We start from the raw sequence: 20,653 nt of genomic DNA, 5'->3' as shown, positions 1-20,653 counted from the left end.
CCCCTGGACTTGAAGTACTTGTGTTATCACGCAGCGTTGGGTAACACATGCGCTGTTGTAGCGAATTGAAAACTTTTCCCAGTTAAGCTCTGATGCTGGTTTTTGGGATGCTCAAACATACTGAAGGAGTAAATAAAACATTAAATGGATGGTGTCTGTCACTTTTTGTTTTTAGTTGTGGTTGGTGGGGGTCTAAATCTCAAGGAATCGTGGACCAGATAGTCAAAACACTTTATTACAACAATCAAAAACACAATAACACATCAAAGGCATTTAAAAGAAAAAATAAAATAAAATGCTGGACATCTTTGAGGTGCTGCCACTATTGCAAACTACTTCTAGCACAATAGCTCTCTCTGGTGGAGGGAAACTATATTGCTGTACAAAAAAACTCAGCTTCTAGTTTGTCCACAGAGTAGAAACTAAGCAGAAAAGAAAATTAAAGCCTTATTAAAAAAATCAAAATGTCTGTTACGTTAGCTGTAAAAATGCAGAGTAAGACCATGACACTTGACAAAAAAAACTTTGCACAAGACAAAGAAATGTATTGCTTTAAGAAATGGTAGAAACTAACTTTTTTTAAAAAGAATATTTTTTAAACTTTTTTTTTTTAATTTTTTTTTACACAAAACCATATAAAAGTTTAATTATAAAACTTTACAACACAATGCAATATAATAGTACCCATTTGGTCTCAGTTTAATCTGCTGCGCTGGAAAATGTTCAAAGGAAAACAAGACTTAACAGACAATAACACTCTTCTGAGGGATTCCCACCTGTAGAAAGCCTGACCTTAAAAATCATGAGATTCATACAAAAAAATACCACTAATTATGCAAAAACACAAACAATGTAACAGTTGGTGAAGCCATAGATTGACAGCCTGAAAGTGCCTAAAAGTAATGTGAACTTCAGAATTTTCTTTTTAAAACTGCTGGAAATATATATTTATATATTTTTTGTCAAAGAAGCTGCACAAGTATTCATGAAAATGTTTGGGGAAGAAAAAGGGGGAAACTTAGAGTCAGACTGTGTAATGGCAGCTATTGAAAGTGAATCCATGCCTCTTGGAATCTGAGGTTCTGCTGGTCAGGTTGGGTGGCAGTTGGTCCTTGCTCCCCTCTTGTGGTTCTTATAAATGGGTGATAACATTTCCAGGAGATGGATGTGATGGTGAAGCTTTAAGAGTAAAAGTATGTCAGATTGTCATCGCTATGGAGTTACTTATCCATAAAGTATGATAATCACTTCAGTTGAGTTTTAACTGCAGCAGGTGGAGCCAAAGAACCGCAATCATTTTTTTATTGTTTTGTTTTTGCATGCACCTTAGCATTGCTCGCTACTATGTGTTCTAAAGCTGGTGGATTTTTGGTCACCAGTTCAGTGACTGGATCCTTCAAATTGGCTTGTGTCCTCAGCTTAATGTAATGTCACGTGACAGATCTCTTTGAGAAGGACTTTGTGACCGTAAAAATGCAGATATTGACGAATCCAGCCTCTGAACTAAGAGACAGCTACTGTCCTACTGAGGATAGGGTGGGGTAGGGGAGGGATCGATGCCTTCAACTTGCTCCTTTTTCTGTAACATCAAATGAACCTCAGGGGGAGGGGGTGTAACGGCTCTGGAGGAAGCTGAGGAGTGTGGGGGTTGTTGATGCGAGCAGACCACAGCCATCACTGGGTCTCTGTTAGCACTTTGAGAGAGAGTCCTGCGGCCTTGGCGGCCGACAGCACCGACGGGCTGTGCGTCTGCTTGCTGGACAGTTCCGGGTGTGCGTGGGGGTGCTTTGCTGCGAGCGTGCGGAGGTCCCCGCGTTTGCCGGCAGACTGCTGCGGAGTTAAGCGCGTGTGTGAGAGTGCATGCGCTGGCGGAGACAAGGGGAGACGTGCCGAAGGGGAGGTGGGCGGCGGGGAGCAGCCCGGGGAGGGGGGCCGCTGGAGCTGGAAGAGTCGGTGTCGGGCGGGAGAAGGGGACGGGGGAGAGTCTATAGCACTTAAATCTGAAGAAGTTGGGCTGGGGCAGCCTCCTCCTTGAAGGTAGCGAATGCACTTCTTTTTCCTCCTAGGAACAGTCAGAGAGAGTTATCTGTGAATAAAGTGTGGATGGTAAATGTCAGCAGGCTTTAGTGAAGATGCAACATTCACACTGAGGTCAATGAGCAGGGACACAAATGGACACAGCGAACAATAGCAGTATGTGGATGTCTCTACGTGAAGGAGGTCAGTTCCAGAGCAATGTAAATGCCACCATTTGCACATTGTGAGTCTCTGTGCGTTTATGGCGAAAGGGTGGTTTCTGTTAGACACGCAATGTGCATCACAACAGTGTCAGATGCAGATTGGCTTACTACAGCGCCAGTCTGTAGTAAAACCAGGCTGAGTGAACCAGGCTCAGGGAGGAGCAGCCATCTGGTTAGGGGTGAAGGGGCGGAGACAGGACAAAAAACACACTGTGGAAGAGAGGCGGGGTTTAATGACAACTAATGAATAAATGCAGTGATGTGTAAGGATATAGTGAGAGCTTCAGTGACAGGGATTTGAGAATGAGGGGAAAGTTTGCTTTCCTGCTAGCTCGTCATCTTATCCTTAAAATTGGAAAGGTCTCGTGTTCCCTTCCCATATGAGATGGCTGAGGGATGTCATGACCTACTTGAAGTTAGGAAAGCTTAAATATGCTAGCTGTGTAAGACATGGGCCCTGCTTACATGGGAATGTCCATAACAAACCAATTTTTCTTCCGTTTATGCTCGTTTGTGTGTGCGTGCTGCTGTTTGAGTTGTTTGTCATTCTTCTTTTATGCACCCCTATTCTGAAATTGTGTCATTTATATTTAAATGTTGACTGCATCACATTAGAACTGAATTGCAGAGCAGACTGTAAGGGAACTTTCTTCCTTTCAAAAGGGAGTTTTCCCTTCCCACTGTCACCAAATGCTTGCTCACGAGGAGTCTGATTGTTAGGGTTTTTTCTCTGCAGTATTGTAGGGTTTTTACTGTCTTGAGGCGACTGTTATGTGATTTGGTGCTATATTAAAAAACAAAATTCAAACAGTACTGTATAAAATCTGATAAAGAGAAGTTTAAAAAAAAGAAAACACAAAAGTCAGACATTGTTTTCTTTTTGTTTTTGTATTTTTTCTTCTGTTTTCAGTTGAAGTTTTTAATTTAGCTTTAACATAGTGTAGTTTAAAATAGCCCCTTCCACCCTGAAAGGCTTGAAAAGCCCTATTGGTCAGTTGAAATGACAGTCCTGTAGCAACACTAATATGATGTCATAGGAATGACAGCAGTACAGCTCTAATCCCAGGTTTGAAAAACTGAGATATAATTAAAAAAAAGGAAAAAAGAAAAAATAGATAAAGATAAACATCTGATACAATGTTGTGCAGGAAATATCTTTAATTTTGGTCCTTGGCAATAGAATAGTTGCAGCTGACCAGGGATGCATATAATTATTAATAGTAGGGAATCTAAATCTTCATATCTCTTCTGAGCATCTTAGATTTAACCCCTGACAAATACTGATCCCTATTAAAATGAAACTAAACCAAAACAAGAAAAGCCAAATAAATCAAATTGAAATGAAAAAACAAAAACAAAATATAATAACTCTCATCTGAATTGTGGACACCGGACCTTTTGTGAAATAAAGCAACTCGTTAAAATCTTTAAAAAGATTTCATTTTTTGAACTCTTCTCGCACCTTTATGCTAAGCTAAACTTGTGAACGTCTGCTTCTATAGTTGATGCAAAGGCTATAAACCTTGTTGATCCTTTCATCCACACAAAATCCTGATAACTGAAACCAGGGAATACCACTCGACTTTAAAATGAGTTTTAAAAAATCGCCTCCGTGATTATATTAGTGCTATTAGCATGAATGAATGAACTCCTTTGATTAAAGATTTAACACACAGAGCCTGCGAGTTGACACTTTCACTTAACCTAAGCACCACAAAAGTAGTATTAGAATTGCGTAGCGATTAGTTTGGAGTTTCAGTTTTCTACTTCTTTTTGTTCTGAACCGAACGTATTACATGTGTCTAATAGGCAATCAGCAGTAACCCTGCTGTGCTTTGTGAGGTGTTATACTTAAAAGCAGACTTGTGTACCGCTGAGTGCAGCATCAAAGCAGTTAACAGGATCCCATGATCATTACCAGAATATGATATGAGTCACCGGGTTTAACCGCAAGGAAAGGCGCTAGGCCATATTTAGAGAGGGAGAGAGGCAGGAAGAGTGCAATAGAAAGTGATTTCTAAATGTCAGAGTTCACCATCAAAAGGCGCCCGTTACCACATCGCATGAATGGAGAAAGTTGAAAGCAGATGGGCATGAGAATGCCGTCAAAATGCAAAGCTGCAGGGAGCGCGCTAGTGTGTGTGTGTTTGTGTGGAGCTGTGGTGATAAGGATTTGCTCTAACCACATTCAGCCCCCTTTGTTCTCTCAAAGCGAAACAAACTCACACACACACACACATTCAGATTTCCATGACGTGATGGTGGGGAAGACGACAGGGTTTCTACAGTGCTGTGGTGGTAGAAACTTTTTCTGCAGAACCACACAGATCCCTGACTCCTGCAGCAAAGCCGTTGGGCTGCCGTGCACCGTGAATCCTGGCGCGTCTCAAACCCGGCCGTGCGAGCTGCTGACGGGCCCGCTTCTTATCATTTATCTTGTGCCGCTGCCATTCGTCAGCTCTCGCTGGGGAGAAACGCATCCGAGAGCGCTGCAGTTTTGAGAATGGATTTAAAAATAAATAAATAAAGAAGACAAATGAGCTGCTCTGGCAGATAAATAAAACAACCGGTGAAGCCGGCGTACCTGATCTCTAAATAATCCCTGCGCACCCAGTTTCCTTTTACCTTTGTAAAACACCAACTGCCTCGGACTAATCCAGTGCTGACAGAGGGAAAAGAGGGAAATTCCCAGCTTGAGTTTAGAAACGTGGCTCCCGACATGTTTTAATGATTCCAATATGGCGACCTTGGAAACATACATCTGTTTGAGCTTCTTCACTCAAAGAAATATTATGTGGAAGTTTGACCTTTGACAAACGGTGATGCTATTGTTGTTTTTTGAAAGAGAGCATTTTAATGAGTGGTATTCCCCTTTAACCTCTAGCCATTCACTACAGAGGGCCTGCTTATGCAAGGCATTATGCCAGTGGTGCTGAAGAACCCAAACTAACCTCGATGGTGTGGGTGAGACATCACATATATATATTTACAGACTTAAATATAGGGGTGGAGTGACGGGGTGTGAAAACATGTCTCTAAATACATTTTTAACTCATGCGACACCTCTAAATCTGCATGTCTGACCTTTTACCTGCAAGTAAACACATGACTGAAGCCTAACTAAAGTTAGCATGTTTCGCTGTTTGCTATATATTAACTGCATATGTATGGGTTCTATTTGCAGAGCAGCAGGTTAGTGAGAGATGACATGCAGACCTCAAACACGAGGAGGTAGAGCTCGTCTTGGCAGGTATAATCACAATAGGGGAGGGGGCTTGTCTTCATTCAGCAGTTTACTTGTTGGACAAATGAAAAGGCTGAAAAAAAGGCCTGGAAAACAGAAAAAAAAACAAGCTTGATGGGATTAATGAGATTGATGCCACCTCCAAGACTGCTCTGCCTCCTACGGCATCAGAGAGACACGATGCACTTGAGCGGTGTGAGAAGAAAGATGGGGGAGTCGTGAGCATAGCGTGGTGCTGCGGAGCGAGTGGGGTGGATGGTTGGTACACACCTGCAAGGACCGCACCAGTCCGTTTGTTGGTTGAGGCCGAAGCGAGCCCGGCATTTCTTAGGAGAGCCCGGGTCTGAGCACAATGCGTGGCATGCACAGGAAAAGGGGAGGAGGAAAAGCAGAGGAAGAGGGGAGGAAACAGGTTAGACGACAAAAGACACAGACAAGAAGGAGACGAAGAGAGAAACAAGCTCGTCAGGGCAGGACAAAAGCACCGTTTGTTCGGAAAAAGCCATCAAGTAAAACTGTTAGTAGATGGTTACGGCACAATGCGACATTAACAACCAGCAGATCAACCGCCCAACACAACTTAGTTAAACATGTGGGTCAGTTAACACACAGAGGAAGAAGCAGCCGTGCTGTCACGCTGTTAGTACTGGACCTTTCAAGGGTTTTCAGTTTCTAAAACGACGCCCAAATCCAAAAAATATATATTTTCCAGTTTCTGAAACATCTGCTGAAAATACCCTAATGTGCACAAGTCTTGAGCCACCCCTCATTTCTTTATATTTTGTATGTAAAACAGGAAAAACGTGCAGAGATTTACTTAAATGTGCAACCATATTTTAAAATACAGTCTATAAGACACAAACAGAGTTAAAGTCAATATTTAGTATGATCACCTTTATTCTTCAACACAGCCTGAACTCTCTTAGTCAAGCTTTCTTGAAGCAGTCTTCAGGAACAGTTCTCCAGGCTTCCTGAGGAAGTCAGAGCTCTTCTTTGCATGTTTTCTGGCTTCTGTCAAGATGATCCCAAACCGCTTAATTAAGCTGAGGCCTGGGCTCTGTGGAGGCCAATCCATGACTAATAGTGCTAATAGTGTCTCACTGTGTGTTTTTCTATGATTTTACTGCATTTGCAGTATGTTTGGGATTATTGCCATGCCTATCGGACAATTTCCAGCTGGTTTTGCATAGTGCACAGGTGTCGAACTCCAGGCCTCGAGGGCCGGTGTCCTGCAGGTTTTAGATGTGTCCTTGATCCAACACAGATCATTAAATGGCTAAATTACCTCCTCAACATGTCTTGAAGTTCTCCAAAAGATCTGGTAATGAACTAATCATTTGATTCGGATGTGTTGACCCAGGGTGAGATCTATAGCCTGCAGGACACCTGCCCTTGAGGCCTGAAGTTCGACACCTCTGGCATAGTGGATCAAAATCTGGCGGTACTACTGGACATAGTTCCATTCGGACAAGATCCCCGACACCACTGGCTAAAATGTCGCCCCCAACCATGAAGGGTTTCCATTGTGTTTTACAGATGGATTCATCACTCCATAAGACCTGTTCCCACAGATTTTTAATCCAATTCTTGCATAATCTGATATACTTCAGCCCCTTCTCCCTTAAGAATGGCTTCTTGACTGGCATCCTTCCACTGACACCATTTGTGATGAAGCTTTGGGTAATATCTCTGTGTTTGGTGTCTTTGGTAAAACCATTTAACCCTGATTTATCAATCTTTCAAATATAAAAAAGAAACAACAACAACAAAAATCTCTGAAAATGTTCAGGTACAAGTACTGGACTGAAAAGAAAAACACTAAAAGACCTTCAGAAAGCCTGGAGAGCTACTGCTCAAGACCACTTACAAAGAAATGAGGGATGGTTCTGGACCTACACAATACTGTAAGTAAATATACTTCGGTGTTACTGCACGGTAAAATGAAGCATCGTGCCAGTTAAGGCAGAGCACTCAGGTCGCTCTAGCACGAGCTGAGGGGAGACCGAGGCTCTTTTATCTGCTGCCGCGCATCGAGAAGACGCCGAACATCCACGACCTTCTTTAAAACAATCACAAAAGTGTTACAACCTCTTATCGTCTCACCTTTGATGCCATCGTGCCGATGCTGTAGTAGCTTTTATAGTATTACCACAAGCACTCAAGTGGTTTACTTGGGACGTGGATAACTACCACGTCTGCGTTCTCAAAACCGAACAGGTCAGAGCTGAGAAGCTTGTTATTGTTCATACATGGCGGAGGTGGAAAAGGGAAAATGCTAGTCATGCGATAAGAGTTTTTGATTTCCTTTCTGCCACGATGGCTGACTTTCTTTCTTTTTTTTAAACTTGGAACAGCTAAGATCAGCACAAAGTTTTGCACACTGGGATTCAAATGTTTGTAATTGAGGTTACATGGAAAGCAGAGTGGGTGGGTGGTTTGACGTTTGAGACACATCCTGCACACCGAGATGCCGTGCCGCACGCAGCGCCAACGCAAACTCAAGCTCGACTGAATTCTCTGAAATCCAGAAGTCTTGGCACTGGTCATTTTCTGTGTGTGTGGCTTTTGAAAAAACGTTTAACCATCCGTCAGACGAGAGCAAGGAAATCCATATTTAGAGGTTTACCTGTGTTGGAGTCCTGCTGCTTCTCCCTTTTTCTCCTCTTCTTCTTGCCCTGTTTGAGGAGAAGAAAACAAAACAAAAAAAAAAAGCCAAAGAAATGAAATGAGTCGGACTCTTGACTGCACTGCTGACTACCAGCAGATCTTCCAGTTCATTTGGCTTATCTCAAGCAGGATAAAAGTTACGTGCAAGTGTCTTAGATAACTTTTAATCACCGTGTTCGGCTGGCATTTCTATCAACTGAAATCTGCACAGTAAAGAAGCTGAAGGCCTTAATAGTAAAGGGGGGAAACGTGAATTCAGATTAAAGCCATTGTAAACTCCTAACTGTTTTCATATTCGTGTTTGCATTTGTTCTGTGTCCCCAGGCTGATTGTAATGTGTGACTGTTGAGGTAAACATCAGAGCTGTTCACACAGATCCGGTGATGGTGAAGTGAGGCCTCATATTTGGGTGCGATGAAGGATGTGGGCACAGAAATCTACCGCCTACGCTTCGATGTCTAACCCTCCTCAGCTCGCTGTCAGCATTGTATATGTGGTTACTCCTCTTGCAAGTGCACCATTCTGAAGCTTCTTAGTCTGTGGGCGTATGTGTGTGCGTGTGTGTGTGCATATACTAGCCTATATGTAGTATAATAGTGTATGTATTTTGTTTTTTTTTGAGTGGGGGAACTGGAGGAGAAACCCTCCACAGGTGTGTGGGCGATATGTGGAACTTCACTTCCTGTTTTGCTCGTAGGTCCAGTGGTTTGTTTTTAACTCAGAAGGAGAACAGAGGGCAGCGAGGACACTTGGTAGTTTGTTTTTATTCATTTATTTATTTTCCAAATGCATCAGACGATATTTAAAGCTCAGTCCTTCACCTATAAACAGTTTGTGGACTGATCATCAAGTGGCCCTTTCAGGCTCTTTCTTTAAAATCCTGGACTTTGTGATCGATTCAAAAGCATTTTGGAGCGTGTCGTGTCACTAACAATATATCCCAAGAATATTTTTACACTAAAGGAGCATTCATGGCAAAATCTACTAGTTTTCCCTAATTATTTATCCATCTAGACCGCTCTGATTTGAGTTGTGCACTTTTGAAGGAATTCTCTTAAAAGTAATGGAACTGCAGACTAATCCACAGTGCAGAAGGAGAACTGCATCTGCCTGTGATGAAAACTTTGTGCTCACGACAGACAGCACGACAGGATGTAAACACTAATGGTGACCCCCTTTTTTGAACTGAGCATCTGCAAGCTGTCTCCAGCTGGCGGATGTGGACAGTGAAAAGAAAATAGTTCCTTTGCGAAAACGGGGTTTTGCTGTTTTTGATCCCTGAACACCTGGAAGCAAGTGCAACTGGCAACTCAAGCCAAAACAATCTAAACGGGCTCCGGTGGAAAACACATATTTGTTTGAGGTGAACTATCCCTTTAAATTCTCCAAACTTGAACCGTATGCCTATCAAAAAGCCACAGAGTGTGGATTATGCTTAATTACAGTGCTTAGAATCGTGACATTTAAGAGCCGTTTAAGAGGTGAAGACAATGTTCAAAGCTCCGTGCATACAGCGACGGCTCCTACACCTGCGATCAGAGAGTATTAAAGCTCTGGTTTACAACACCTTCACAACAGCATGAGGGTAATTTCTGAGTGCAGAAATAACACTCTCCGGGTCGCCTCGCAACCCTTAATTTTGACATATGCGGTCACGGGGTATCTTCTTGTGCTACTCTGTTATCTGTGTGTCAGTTTAGATGTTTCAAACATGTTAGAAACCACAGTCCAGATAAAGTGTTACCAAGTTCCCACGCCTGCCTGCCTGCCTGCCTGCCTGCAGAGTTCAGCTCGGTAACCAATCACGTGTAGAGAAGCAAGAGAGTGCAGGCACAGCAAAACATAACCGGGGTTGTCTTTCTAACAGAACATCCACAACCTCCTTTACAGACGTCTTGCTGTGTTGCTACAAAAATGAAGGTGCTGTGTTTTGAAGCTATATATTAAGGCAGTGAGGCCAGCCATGCAGCCCTGCTCTCTGTTAGTCGAGCAAACGGGCTGATTTATACCTCTGTGTGATTTAGTGTTTCAAAGGTTAACATACTTGCAGGCGTAGCAGCTGCAAAAGCGTAGGCCATATCCAAAACTGACCAATCACATCGGCTCGTGTGGCTGCCGCCGCCTGCGTGCGTGCTGTCTGGGAGGCTGACATGGGTGAGTCACTCAGATTTTTTGTTTTGGTTTGTTTTTTTGGAAGGTGCATGCAAACTTTGCAACAGGAATACCCACAACCCCTTTCATGCAAATCCTCACATTAGTTTTTTTTTTCTTCCCCCCACCACAGAGGTATAAATCCACCATAAGACGTGTCCCTACCCAATCAGCTTTATTCTTTTCCCCTGCGACCCCGCTAAGGCCCGCCTCCTGCAAGAGTTCAACAGCAAACTGAGAAGTCAAAGGCACACAGCAGGCCAGAAACTAGAATGCATGCACCACATAAGTTTATTCGTTGTATTTAAGAACACTGGCATTGAGAGTGTCAGAAACAACAGATTTCATGAGACTGATCCTGTTCTTGGTTTCACTTGCACAGAAATCACACCAGAGAGCAGGTTCTGATTAAATGGTTTTCTCCTTACAGAAAACAAAGCGTGAATAGCTTCTGCTGATTCCTGGCTTTTATTTTAATGCATCTGGAAGCTCAGATTGGTATAAATCAATGACCCAAGAATCCAAGGGGAGGATTTTATTTCAGAAAATACCATTTGCATCACTAGAACTGCAGTTTTAGAAGTTATTTTAGGGGGTGGGGACATTTTTTTTCTTCCAATTTTCTTTTTTGTGTGTAATTCAGCACAGTTTTCAGTGCATTTTTAGAGCTCGCCACAAGAAATCACTGTTTTCCGTAAACTGCGGTAAACCAGTAACAATGGAAAATGATGTTCACTGCAGATACTGCAACATTCCCTGCCTTGCACACCTTTATTTTTCCATTTTAAAAAGTGGGAGAGCTTTTGCATATCCCTGCTTTTGTTTTCAGACGGCTCAGGAAATTAGTCATATCGGCTTGTTTTTCTTCTCACTCTGAATAGGCTCATGAACACAGGGGAGGGAGGAATAAGAAGAACATATTCTTACGTAGTTGTCCCTAGCAGACCAAGTTGGGTAGAGCTGCATGTGCAGTTGTCTTTCCTTTCTGGCCAACTCGTAGTACTTGGCCTGTTCCTCCCGGGTCAGTGCATGCCACTGGAAACACACACAACAAAAGGAAGGTCAGTATTTTCACAGACTTGCCTTTATACAGTTTTTGGGTTTTGGGCAATAAAGTCTTTGATAATGGCTTTGAACTGATCTGATCATTAAACTCTCTTTCTATTGAGAATATACAAAAAAGTGAAAATAGTACAAAGAGAGAAACTTAAATGTTATTTTTCTGTGTGGAATATGTGCTCATTTTTCACTATAAATGAATTATAACGGAGATTTTTATGACAACAGGACGGTTTTTCTCTTTCTACGGCACAGATGAGCTGGATGTTGTTTTTAAATGTTTCTTCATCGCGTGTCAATTTGCATTTGCTGCCGTCGGTGGTTTCCTGAAGTGTTCCTGAGCCTTTACTGTGATAACAATCGCAGAATCATTTCTGTTTTTAATGCAGCGCAGCCCGAGGGCCCCAGGCTCAGTTTTCCAGGCCTGTTCTCAAATCCTTTGACTCTCCTAATGATGTTATGTACCGTAGACACAGTTTTACATTTAGGAGGGTAATTTTTAAACCTTGTTAACTACTGGCCATTGAAGTCTTTAATAAAATGAGAAACCTCTCTCCATTTTTCCAGAAGAAAGGCAGTGCATCTCTGGGACGCTCTCTTTATAACATAATCATGTAAGGATTTGGAGGATACAGGGGTTTGAAATGTCGGCTCACAGGAGGACGCTTCCTGGTTCGAACCCTCTGTGTGGAGTTTGCATGCTCTCCCTGTGCCTGAGTGGGTACTACAGGTTCAATAGACTGTAACTCCTCTTACTTTTTTTGCACTACTGCATGAGAATAAGGGGCGGATGTGGCTGAAAAAATGAGTCATCTACTAATCGGAAGGTCAGTGGTACGATTCCCAGCACCCATGAGCACTGGAGTGTGTGTGTGTGTGTGTGTGTAGTGGTAGAAAGTGCTGTGAGTGTGCAGGTAAAGTAGAGAAGTGCTAGATAAGTACCAGTCTGGTAAGTGAGGGAAACAGAGTTCACATTACCTCTCATGTTCCTCATGTGTGAAATTACTGACTGACCTGGAAACAGGATTAGTCTGCTTTTCAATGTGCATGCCTGTGTGTGTGTGTGTGTGTGTGTGTGTGTGTGTGTGTGTGCGTCCCTCACCCTTCGTCCCAGGATCTGATTGATGGCTGCGCTCTCTTTTAATGTGCACTCGGCGATGACCTTTGCCCTCATCTCCTTCATGTAAAGCATGAAGGCGTTCAGAGGTTTCTTGATGACCGGCTTCTTGGGCTCCTTCTCCCGCTTGGGCTCCACCTGTGGCTTCCTGATGAAGACGTGGGGTGAAGGAATGAGGCTGTGAGAACTTTATAGTTTCTTACACTGTGACAAAGGGTGGAGCCATGAATATAAATGTACCTAAAACGGAGCGAGGGGTATACTTACACGTACATGCTCCTGTCATACTGCTCGTGATCCTGTTTGCCTGTAGGGGGCACTATGGCTGGATGGGGGATCCCTGTAGGATGCATGCCCGATGGGCCGAGCATCAGCGAGTGAGAAAACCTGGTGCAGGGTAAAAAGAAGAAGAAAAAAAAAGCAGAGGAAAGGGGGTGGGGGGGATAAGACAGAGAAAGGGGGGGGGTGACAAAAAAGGTGAGTTCATAGAGATGCACTGAGGATAGGAGGCGGCAGGGCGGTAAGCATCAAAGCAGGAGCGACAGTTTTATGTAAGCAGTGAGCCTGAAAGCATGGAAAGTTCACTGGGCTTCATATCAGTGTTGTTTGTGTTTCATCTTGTGTCTACAGCTGAGTAAATGCAATACAGAACACGGGACAAATGTGACAAAGAAGCTCTTTAAAGTTTATTTTTGTGTAAGAGTGAAGCCATCATTTATCACCACTAGAGGGCGACCAAACATTACTGAGCGAGAGAGAGGGGAAGTGGGCACTGAGGGGAAAACGCTTCTTCGTGTGTCACACACCTTGACTCGTAGGGAGCAAAAATGCATTCCACCAATCATGATGTGATCTAGCTTTGTATTTCCCTCATATTTTCCTACCTGTTTGCAGGTTAGTTATGCGATATCTATCAGTAATTTGTCCCTAATTGTTCCATTTTGGGTTGTTAAACACTGTGCCTCTTGTCAACAGACCAGAGTCACTGACAACAGGCTATGAGGAATCCCCAGCCTGTCTGGCATAACAGGCTGGGGATTCTTCGCCTATTTTAGGCAACTAACACAAAGAGAAAGCATCTGTGTGTTGCAAGCAGAGATCTTTAAGGGTTTGCAAATTTGACTCAAGACAAAAACCCTCTTAAACTCACAGTGGGTTCACACTTAATTTTCCCGTGCGTGTGCTTGCAAACATGAAAAGCATCTGCAATGACGACTAAAAGAACACTCTTTTTTTTTAAAACATTGAAGTTTTTACAGCGAGATAAAGACAAGACACAATTACAACCAGAACAAAGCTTAAGGGCAGCGAAAAGAAAAAATAAAGCAGCTGTCCTAATGGTTGTTTCTATTTCTCTGTGTGTGTGTGACATTTCATATTCTGCAGCAGCGATTAGCTTGGCTTGACTCAGCTTCTTTTTGGCGAAACACTGAACTGGTCCTGTTTACAGCACACTGGCTCCAATAGAATTTTACAGAAGCTGTCCAAAGAAATCAGGCCGAACATGAGTTTGCCACGGTGAATGGAAAACGCCTGCTCAGACGTTTGAGATGTGCTATAAACAGGAGTTGGTGATGCAGAGCGTTGCCCTTTTTTTCCCCCCAACCCCAACTCGGATCGGGTTGGCTCAAGCTGGCCAGTCGGCTACGGTACCTGGAGTAGGACGATGCGCTGGGGAGATTGGAGGGGTAGGGCTGCCTGAATCCACATGGGGACAGGGCAGGATAGACAGGCTGGCTCTGCCTGCCACAGCACAGCAGAGGGAAGAGACGGGAGCAGAAGATTTTAATTTAACAGGTAAAAGTTTTTTTGTTGTTGCCCTTAATGGTTAAATTAAAGAATTAGGTGGAAACAGATTCATTAAGGTCACCTAATGGAATGCTTCCAGAACCATTATTCCACTGCATAATCCTCCAAATTCCCAACAAACTTCCTTACCCCTGAAATTTGCTGTCATTCCTGTGCCTTTCCCATCCTTTAACATCAATATAAGTTGTCTCTTAATCTGGTGGAAAGTTTTGCAGAGATGCTTTCGAACACTCATTCAGCTTTTCTTTTTTTGTTCTGTGCGTGCTCAGGCATACATTTCTTCAAGTCACCCATGTACATTTCATACCGCATTTCATTTGAATACGCAAACAAAACAGAATTAAACCCAAATAAAATAAACTTCAGGACTTGTGTGTTATTTGATGGTTCTAACATAAAGTTAATTCACAATCCTTAAAGCCCGTCGTGATGCTGTGATGCACCCCCTGGAAAGCCTGGATCAGCACTGTTGACAGCTGTGCGTCAATACTTGACTTACTGGGAGCACAAACAAATACTCACACCGTGGGAGGTCGCGGGTGGGGAGCGGGTGTAGGGAAAAGCCTTTGATATGTAGAAAAACCACCCCCCCCTCCCAAAAAAAAAAACCTACCTCCAGAGAGCAAATGCAACCATCCTCCCCTTCGACTGACTCATCCTGGTGTTTGTGAATGTCAGCACACGCTCGCTTGCTCCACATCTACCATTTACACCACCTTTGCAATCATCATCATTATCATCACACTCTGCTATCTCCTTTTAATCTCTTCCTCTTTGTTTCAGCTGTATCTGTTCTCCAGAGGTTTTTTACATTCAGAAAAGCCCAGCAGCAGAAACCCTAAACTGGGACGAGATCCGGAGATTAGTGGCCTCAGCTCCGGCTGTAACCCTGTTTCAGCTGAGGCCACGCTACGACACAGTTTAGACAAAAGCGGTTCAAACTAAATGGCCCATCCACTTTTCTTTCTTTTTTCCTTCATATCGCTGAATCTAATGAGTCAAACAGTCCACTAGTCAGTCCAATCCTCTTTAATCCATAGCCACTAAAATAAATCAAGTTCCCATGTTATGCATTTAGGGTTTCCCCCCTTTGTTTAGTGTGCTCTATAGCTCCTTGTGTTCTGCAAAGTTAGGAGGCCACAGAAAGCACTGCTGCTGCGCCACCCGAAGCTCCTTGTTTGTAGTACAGGCTTTTCTCGTGACTTATTTACATCACTATGTAACAAGCTTGCATAGTTCACACCTAGCCCTAACAGCCCCTTCAACATGCTGGCAGTCAAAACAATGAGCAGCTGCCTCCCAACCTGCACCTGAAGAACCCAGGAACAAGCACATGACTTTTATTTTTGATTGCATTGTCCTTGCAACCACAGAGGAAAAAAAGCTCAACTGCTTGTTAGGAATCATCTGACTGTAAACCTGTTAAAAACTTGAGGCATACTCAAGTTAATACCCACTTCTACAGTTTGATAGAAATTGATCTGGAGCTGCTGCAAAATGTACTCAGTTATTCCTTTGCCCACTCACCACCTCTCCATTAACTTTAATAAAATCCGGCTTAGTAGTTGCTTTTTAATGCGATCTCGCTGACAGCTACTTGGTCTCCGCCTTGGTGGAGGAATAAATGGTCACGATGGGGTTGGTTTTGGAAACAATGTCAATGCATGAAACCAATGTGTGACGTATTAACCTCTGCAGGGGGCCGGGGGGGTTGTTAGCCTACAGCTCTTAAAGAGCTGAGTCTACACTTGAACAGCTATGGTATGCAACTAATACACTCACTTTTGCCAGGTCAGCTGACCAGCCAGTGCACACTAGGCTTTTAAAAAGGGAAGCCTTAAAGAACAAAGATCTAAAACAGTGTTTCAAGCGGGCGCAGTTTGTTTTTTTCATGTTTTTTCTTCAACATTAACGCATCTAAACCCATTTTAGTAGACTCCCAAGATTCAATCTTGAACTTTTAAATGAATACAATATTAATCTAATTGCCCACGCCTCCTGTGGACCTTCATTTGTCCCTACAAGAAGAGAGTTTGATGCTTTATCTCCAAAAGAAACCGCAACTGCTCTGATGCCAAGACCCTCAAAAAGACTTCAGGTGCTTTCTCAAAGGGTCGGTAAGTACAGTATAATTGTTTTGGATTAACAGAGTTAGAATTGGTCACATGACATTCAATCATCAACCAGACCTCCATACTTGTGATTTAAGCTGCTCATTGATAGAAAATAAGGTTATTAGTCATGTTCTTCATATTCTTTTATTTGTTATTTTTCTGTTCTCTGATAACAGCTTACAATTTTGATTTTAAATGTCTGCATCGCTTAAAGCAAGACTCTTTGGTCAGCAGGAGGTAAAAGCTTTTATAATTCCTGATGTAATGGATTTAACCAGCCAGCAGGCTAAAGGGACGGTTGGAGGTGGTCGTGGAGGGACGGACTTAAAGACAAAAAGAGAGAAAGAACAGAAAACAACAGTTTGACATTTAACTGCTCATTCTCCATGTTATTCCCGCCTCCTCCTTCCACAAAGAAGCACACTATAAGGGGCCAAAACAAAGCAGATAATCTGGGTTAAAGGAGATTAACTGTTAGTAATACTTGTGAAAGTCCATGATGAAGAGCTCTTGTCTGAAAAAGATAAAAACCCCCGGAAATCACAGACTTGAGAAATGTCTAGGGACATGCAGCTTGTCCTACAGAAGCACACAAAATAAAGAAAACACAAAGAAAAAAAAAATAAACACACACACATGTAAGCTAATGCCCACAAAAACTTTTTAAGCTTTCATCCCAAATCTCCATGACATTTGATGTAAGCCTTTAACTATTCTGAGAGGGGATTTGTCCAGGCACAGATGCTGTAGGTTGGAATAAATGGATTTGTGTTGATCCATAAATCAATGGGACGTTTGACATTATAAGTTCACAATCAACCAGCATGACATTGGAGGCTCACAATCAGCTCTGAATGGATGGAAACCTGGATGACTGAATATGGAACAGATGTGCCCGTTTTAGGTGTCCAGCGTAGCTTTCTGCATCGCCGCTTTTTGCACGCCGAGCCCATGAGAAACAGACTTAAGGAATTCTATCACTAGAAACACAGTGCAGTGGCTACAACTCCAAAACCAACATTTTCTTCATTGTTTGGAAATCTTTGAACCCACCCGATTGTGATGTTTGCAGCCATCAGGACATCTTTAAAGACGTGTTTCATAGAAACATCCTTCAGTTTAAAGACCACAAAACGCTTCTTTATATATAGAGAAAATGTGCCGCAGAGGACTTTCTTGAGGCCAATCACCATTACTTTGATTGACCTTTCATTTAAAATTTGCAGCTGTCGACACTCATTATGTTTTAACCAGAGGCCACGGGTCGAAGTCCTCAACAAACAGGATCAAAGGCTGTGGCTTCCATGACAACGGGTTATCTGAGCTGACACCAGATGAACCTGTGATGTATGCACATCGGCATAGGTCAATGAAATGATAACAGTGTTTGGGAAAAAACGGGGATAACAGTTTGGAGGCCACTGCGGCTCCTTTAATCAGGCTGAAAGAGGAACATTGGTGGGGTTAAGGGTTAGTTACAAGTTTGTGATGGGAAACCTGGTCCAGAAGAACACCACTGATTGGATTATGAAGCATAAACTATAAAGACGACATTCACATATCTTTGATATTTCTGACCAACATTTTAAAACACAAAAGATATGCAGTTTACTATGATTACTATGCTGGAGCAAAGTATAGTGTAGCTTTAATTTGTGGCTTCAACTAATAATTCTTTTCGATATTTCTCTTTGACAATTTTAGTCTATAGCAGGCTGCCAAACATAAGGCCCAGGGTCTAGAATCGGCCTGCCAAAGACTCCAATTTGGCCCACTGGATGGCTTTGGAAAATGCAACATTTTGTTTAGATATTTAACTGTGTTTTCATTAGTTGTATGGCTTCTCCATGGCTATTTATTCTTCGCAGAAGAAAATAAGTAATAGATAAACAAATAACTACCAGAAAGTTCATATTTTTTTACTGTATACTATAGAAATGTATGACTTTTACAGTGAGTTCATAGTTTAAAAAAGAGAAGAAAAAAAGATATTCTTTCAGTAATTTCTGTAATTTTACACATGCAATTCTTACAATTGAAACCCAAAGCCACATGTCTTTATCCTGTAGAAAAACTGAGCTGTACTGTTGAAACTGCACTTCTTTTTCTTATACTATGTCAGGGATTAAATGTGCAGTTAAACTTCTTTACACTGACAAAAAGATGAGTTTCACTGGTCAGTCCCACTTATGATCAAAGTGGGACCCAATGTAAAATGGGTTTGACACCCCTTTAGGTTTATAGGACGCTGGAAAATACTGAAAAATGTCCATCAGACATCACCAAAGCATAGAAAACATGAAAAAACCCCATTGGATTCAGAGGGTAGGGCATTGTTTTGTCCCACTTTTAGTTAGGAATGACACAAATGATCTAAAGTCCTGTGCAGACAGCCAGACATGCACTTCTTTTCCAGTGCAGGGCTTCAACATCTGGTCACTTTTCCATAATAGCCACAGCAGCAATTTTACCAAGTCAGACCTGGTAACGTTTACAGAACATAACACAAGTCTGAACTGAACGCAGTCGCATTAGCAGACAGGCACGCACAAGATTACAGCTGTAAATCTCTATCATGTGTCCCTGAATTGCCCAGCTCGCTATAAAACACGACTGTTTGGAAGAGGGACGCAAATATCGATAACACGCACACCACGACCTTACATCTTAAATCAGCTGCAGCGAGATGAGGACTTTTCTCAATTACTATTTCTTGCATTTTCACTATTTCCTCATCCATAAGAGAGATGTCAAGAATGTGAATGCCTCACAGCACTGAAGCACAAGTACAACAAATGGTGTGAATACCAAGGAGAGACAGAGAGAAAGTCTGTGCTGTGTCTGAACTTTGATGTGAGCACCTGAATGACATCCCTTTATCAGACTGGTGAAGGTTGCAAAGGTACGTATCGCCCATCTGATTTAAGAAAGGGGCTAATTTGACTCACCAACTCATCGAGGGAGTGATCTGGCTGACGCCACCAGGAGGGAGGGAGTAATATCCTGAGAGGTCCTGGGACTGATGCCTGTGAACGCCTGGAGGACACACAGACACACACACATTAACATCATTGTAATCAGGGTTTTCTCAGTGTTTGAACATCCCCAGCCCACAGGTCTGATGGGTTTAGCAGTGTAAGCAGCATAGGAACCTGCCATTAAACACGTTAACACACTGACTCACATATTCTCGGTCACTGTGACATACTCTGTCTTTCTGTGTGTGTGTGTGTGTTTGTGTCTTCCACTAGAAACCAATGATGCCAGTCGGTTTCACTGGTTTATTCCACACAAGTCGGGGTCTGTCGTAAAAGCGGCCACATTTTAAAAACCCACAACGACACGGGCAGACGCACACCCAGACGAGCATCCAAACAAACACTCTTTGTCTCTACTTTTAGCAGAAATGTTTTCGAACAAAAGAAACACAGACTGCTTGACTCTGTGCCCTCACACAGAAAATATCCAGTCTCTCTCTTTCTCTCTCTCTCTTTGTGCCCTTCAAAGGAAGTCATTTGTCAACAGGCAGCACCTAGCACTTAGCGCGGCCCGGCTGCTAACCTGTGTTTGCAGCAGAGGAATGCTCTAGATGACTGTAATTTGGCCGCGGCTCCGGGCCTGTTTCGGGACCCCGAGCCGCTATAAATCTGGATGACAGGAACGAGACTGAGTCAGTCGACCTGTCTCACCACTCAACCCTTCCTCCCATTCCTCTGTCTGTCCCACCACGCCCTTCCTCCCTTCTCCTCTTGTCCCTCATCCCTCCCCTGGTGCCCTCCACCCTCCCACTGTCCGGGTTCCTCTTATTGCTCGTCTCTGCCCTGCTTCTCACCCCATCTTGACCCTTTTGCCTCTCTGTTTCCCATCCTTCGCGTCTCACCCTCTTTCATTAAAGACCCCTTTCATCCTTTTTCCCCTCGTCATTACACCTTCATTCCTTGTCATCCTCCCCTCCCCTGCACACCTTTCGAGTATTTAATGGCGACGTTTTCAAGTTGCAAGCCTTCATCGGTCTCTCTCTGTTCTTGCTTCTTTTTAAATAATGTCATTCACAGTTTTATTCATGCAGCTTGTGTGAACAAACTTCACCCTGCGTGCACGATGAAGTGTAAGTAAGCAGTTGAGTATTTAGTTAAACTTGTTAAGCTTCACTCACAGAGAATATCTAAAAATGCTGCAGCGGGTGCTTGACTCAAACTGGTTCGCAGCAGTACAGTAATGATTAGCTGACCAGCCAAAGTAGCCACAGAGC

General features: G+C 43.0%; 1 protein-coding gene across 4 annotated transcripts in view; it reads right to left on the bottom strand.

Moving 5' to 3' along the window:
• Positions 1-219: 219 nt before the first annotated feature.
• Positions 220-20,653, bottom strand: part of tcf7 (transcription factor 7) — a 75,213-nt gene continuing 54,779 nt past the window's right edge. Inside the window, exons 5-13 of one of the 4 annotated variants that reach the window (XM_086309278.1) lie at positions 19,350-19,437; positions 14,132-14,221; positions 12,746-12,865; positions 12,464-12,626; positions 11,230-11,337; positions 10,468-10,515; positions 8,111-8,159; positions 5,755-5,827; positions 220-2,062 (exon numbers count right to left, since the gene is read on the bottom strand). In XM_086309278.1, coding sequence (XP_086165404.1) covers positions 1,675-2,062; positions 5,755-5,827; positions 8,111-8,159; positions 10,468-10,515; positions 11,230-11,337; positions 12,464-12,626; positions 12,746-12,865; positions 14,132-14,221; positions 19,350-19,437 — 1,127 coding nt within the window. In that variant the 3' untranslated portion in view covers positions 220-1,674. The remainder of the gene's footprint in view (positions 2,063-5,754; positions 5,828-8,110; positions 8,160-10,467; positions 10,516-11,229; positions 11,338-12,463; positions 12,627-12,745; positions 12,866-14,131; positions 14,222-19,349; positions 19,438-20,653) is intronic. The other 3 variants (XM_086309279.1, XM_086309280.1, XM_086309281.1) reach the window with 3 other exon arrangements.

Source organism: Aulonocara sp. 'chitande type north' Nkhata Bay, linkage group LG10, assembly GCF_057382095.1.
Source record: "Aulonocara sp. 'chitande type north' Nkhata Bay isolate Kocher_YH1m ecotype deep benthic linkage group LG10, A_spYH_male_GT1.1, whole genome shotgun sequence".
Lineage (NCBI taxonomy): Eukaryota > Metazoa > Chordata > Actinopteri > Cichliformes > Cichlidae > Aulonocara > Aulonocara sp. 'chitande type north' Nkhata Bay.
The sequence above is the reverse complement of the archived record's forward strand: the minus strand, read 5'-3'. Positions and strand labels throughout refer to the sequence as shown.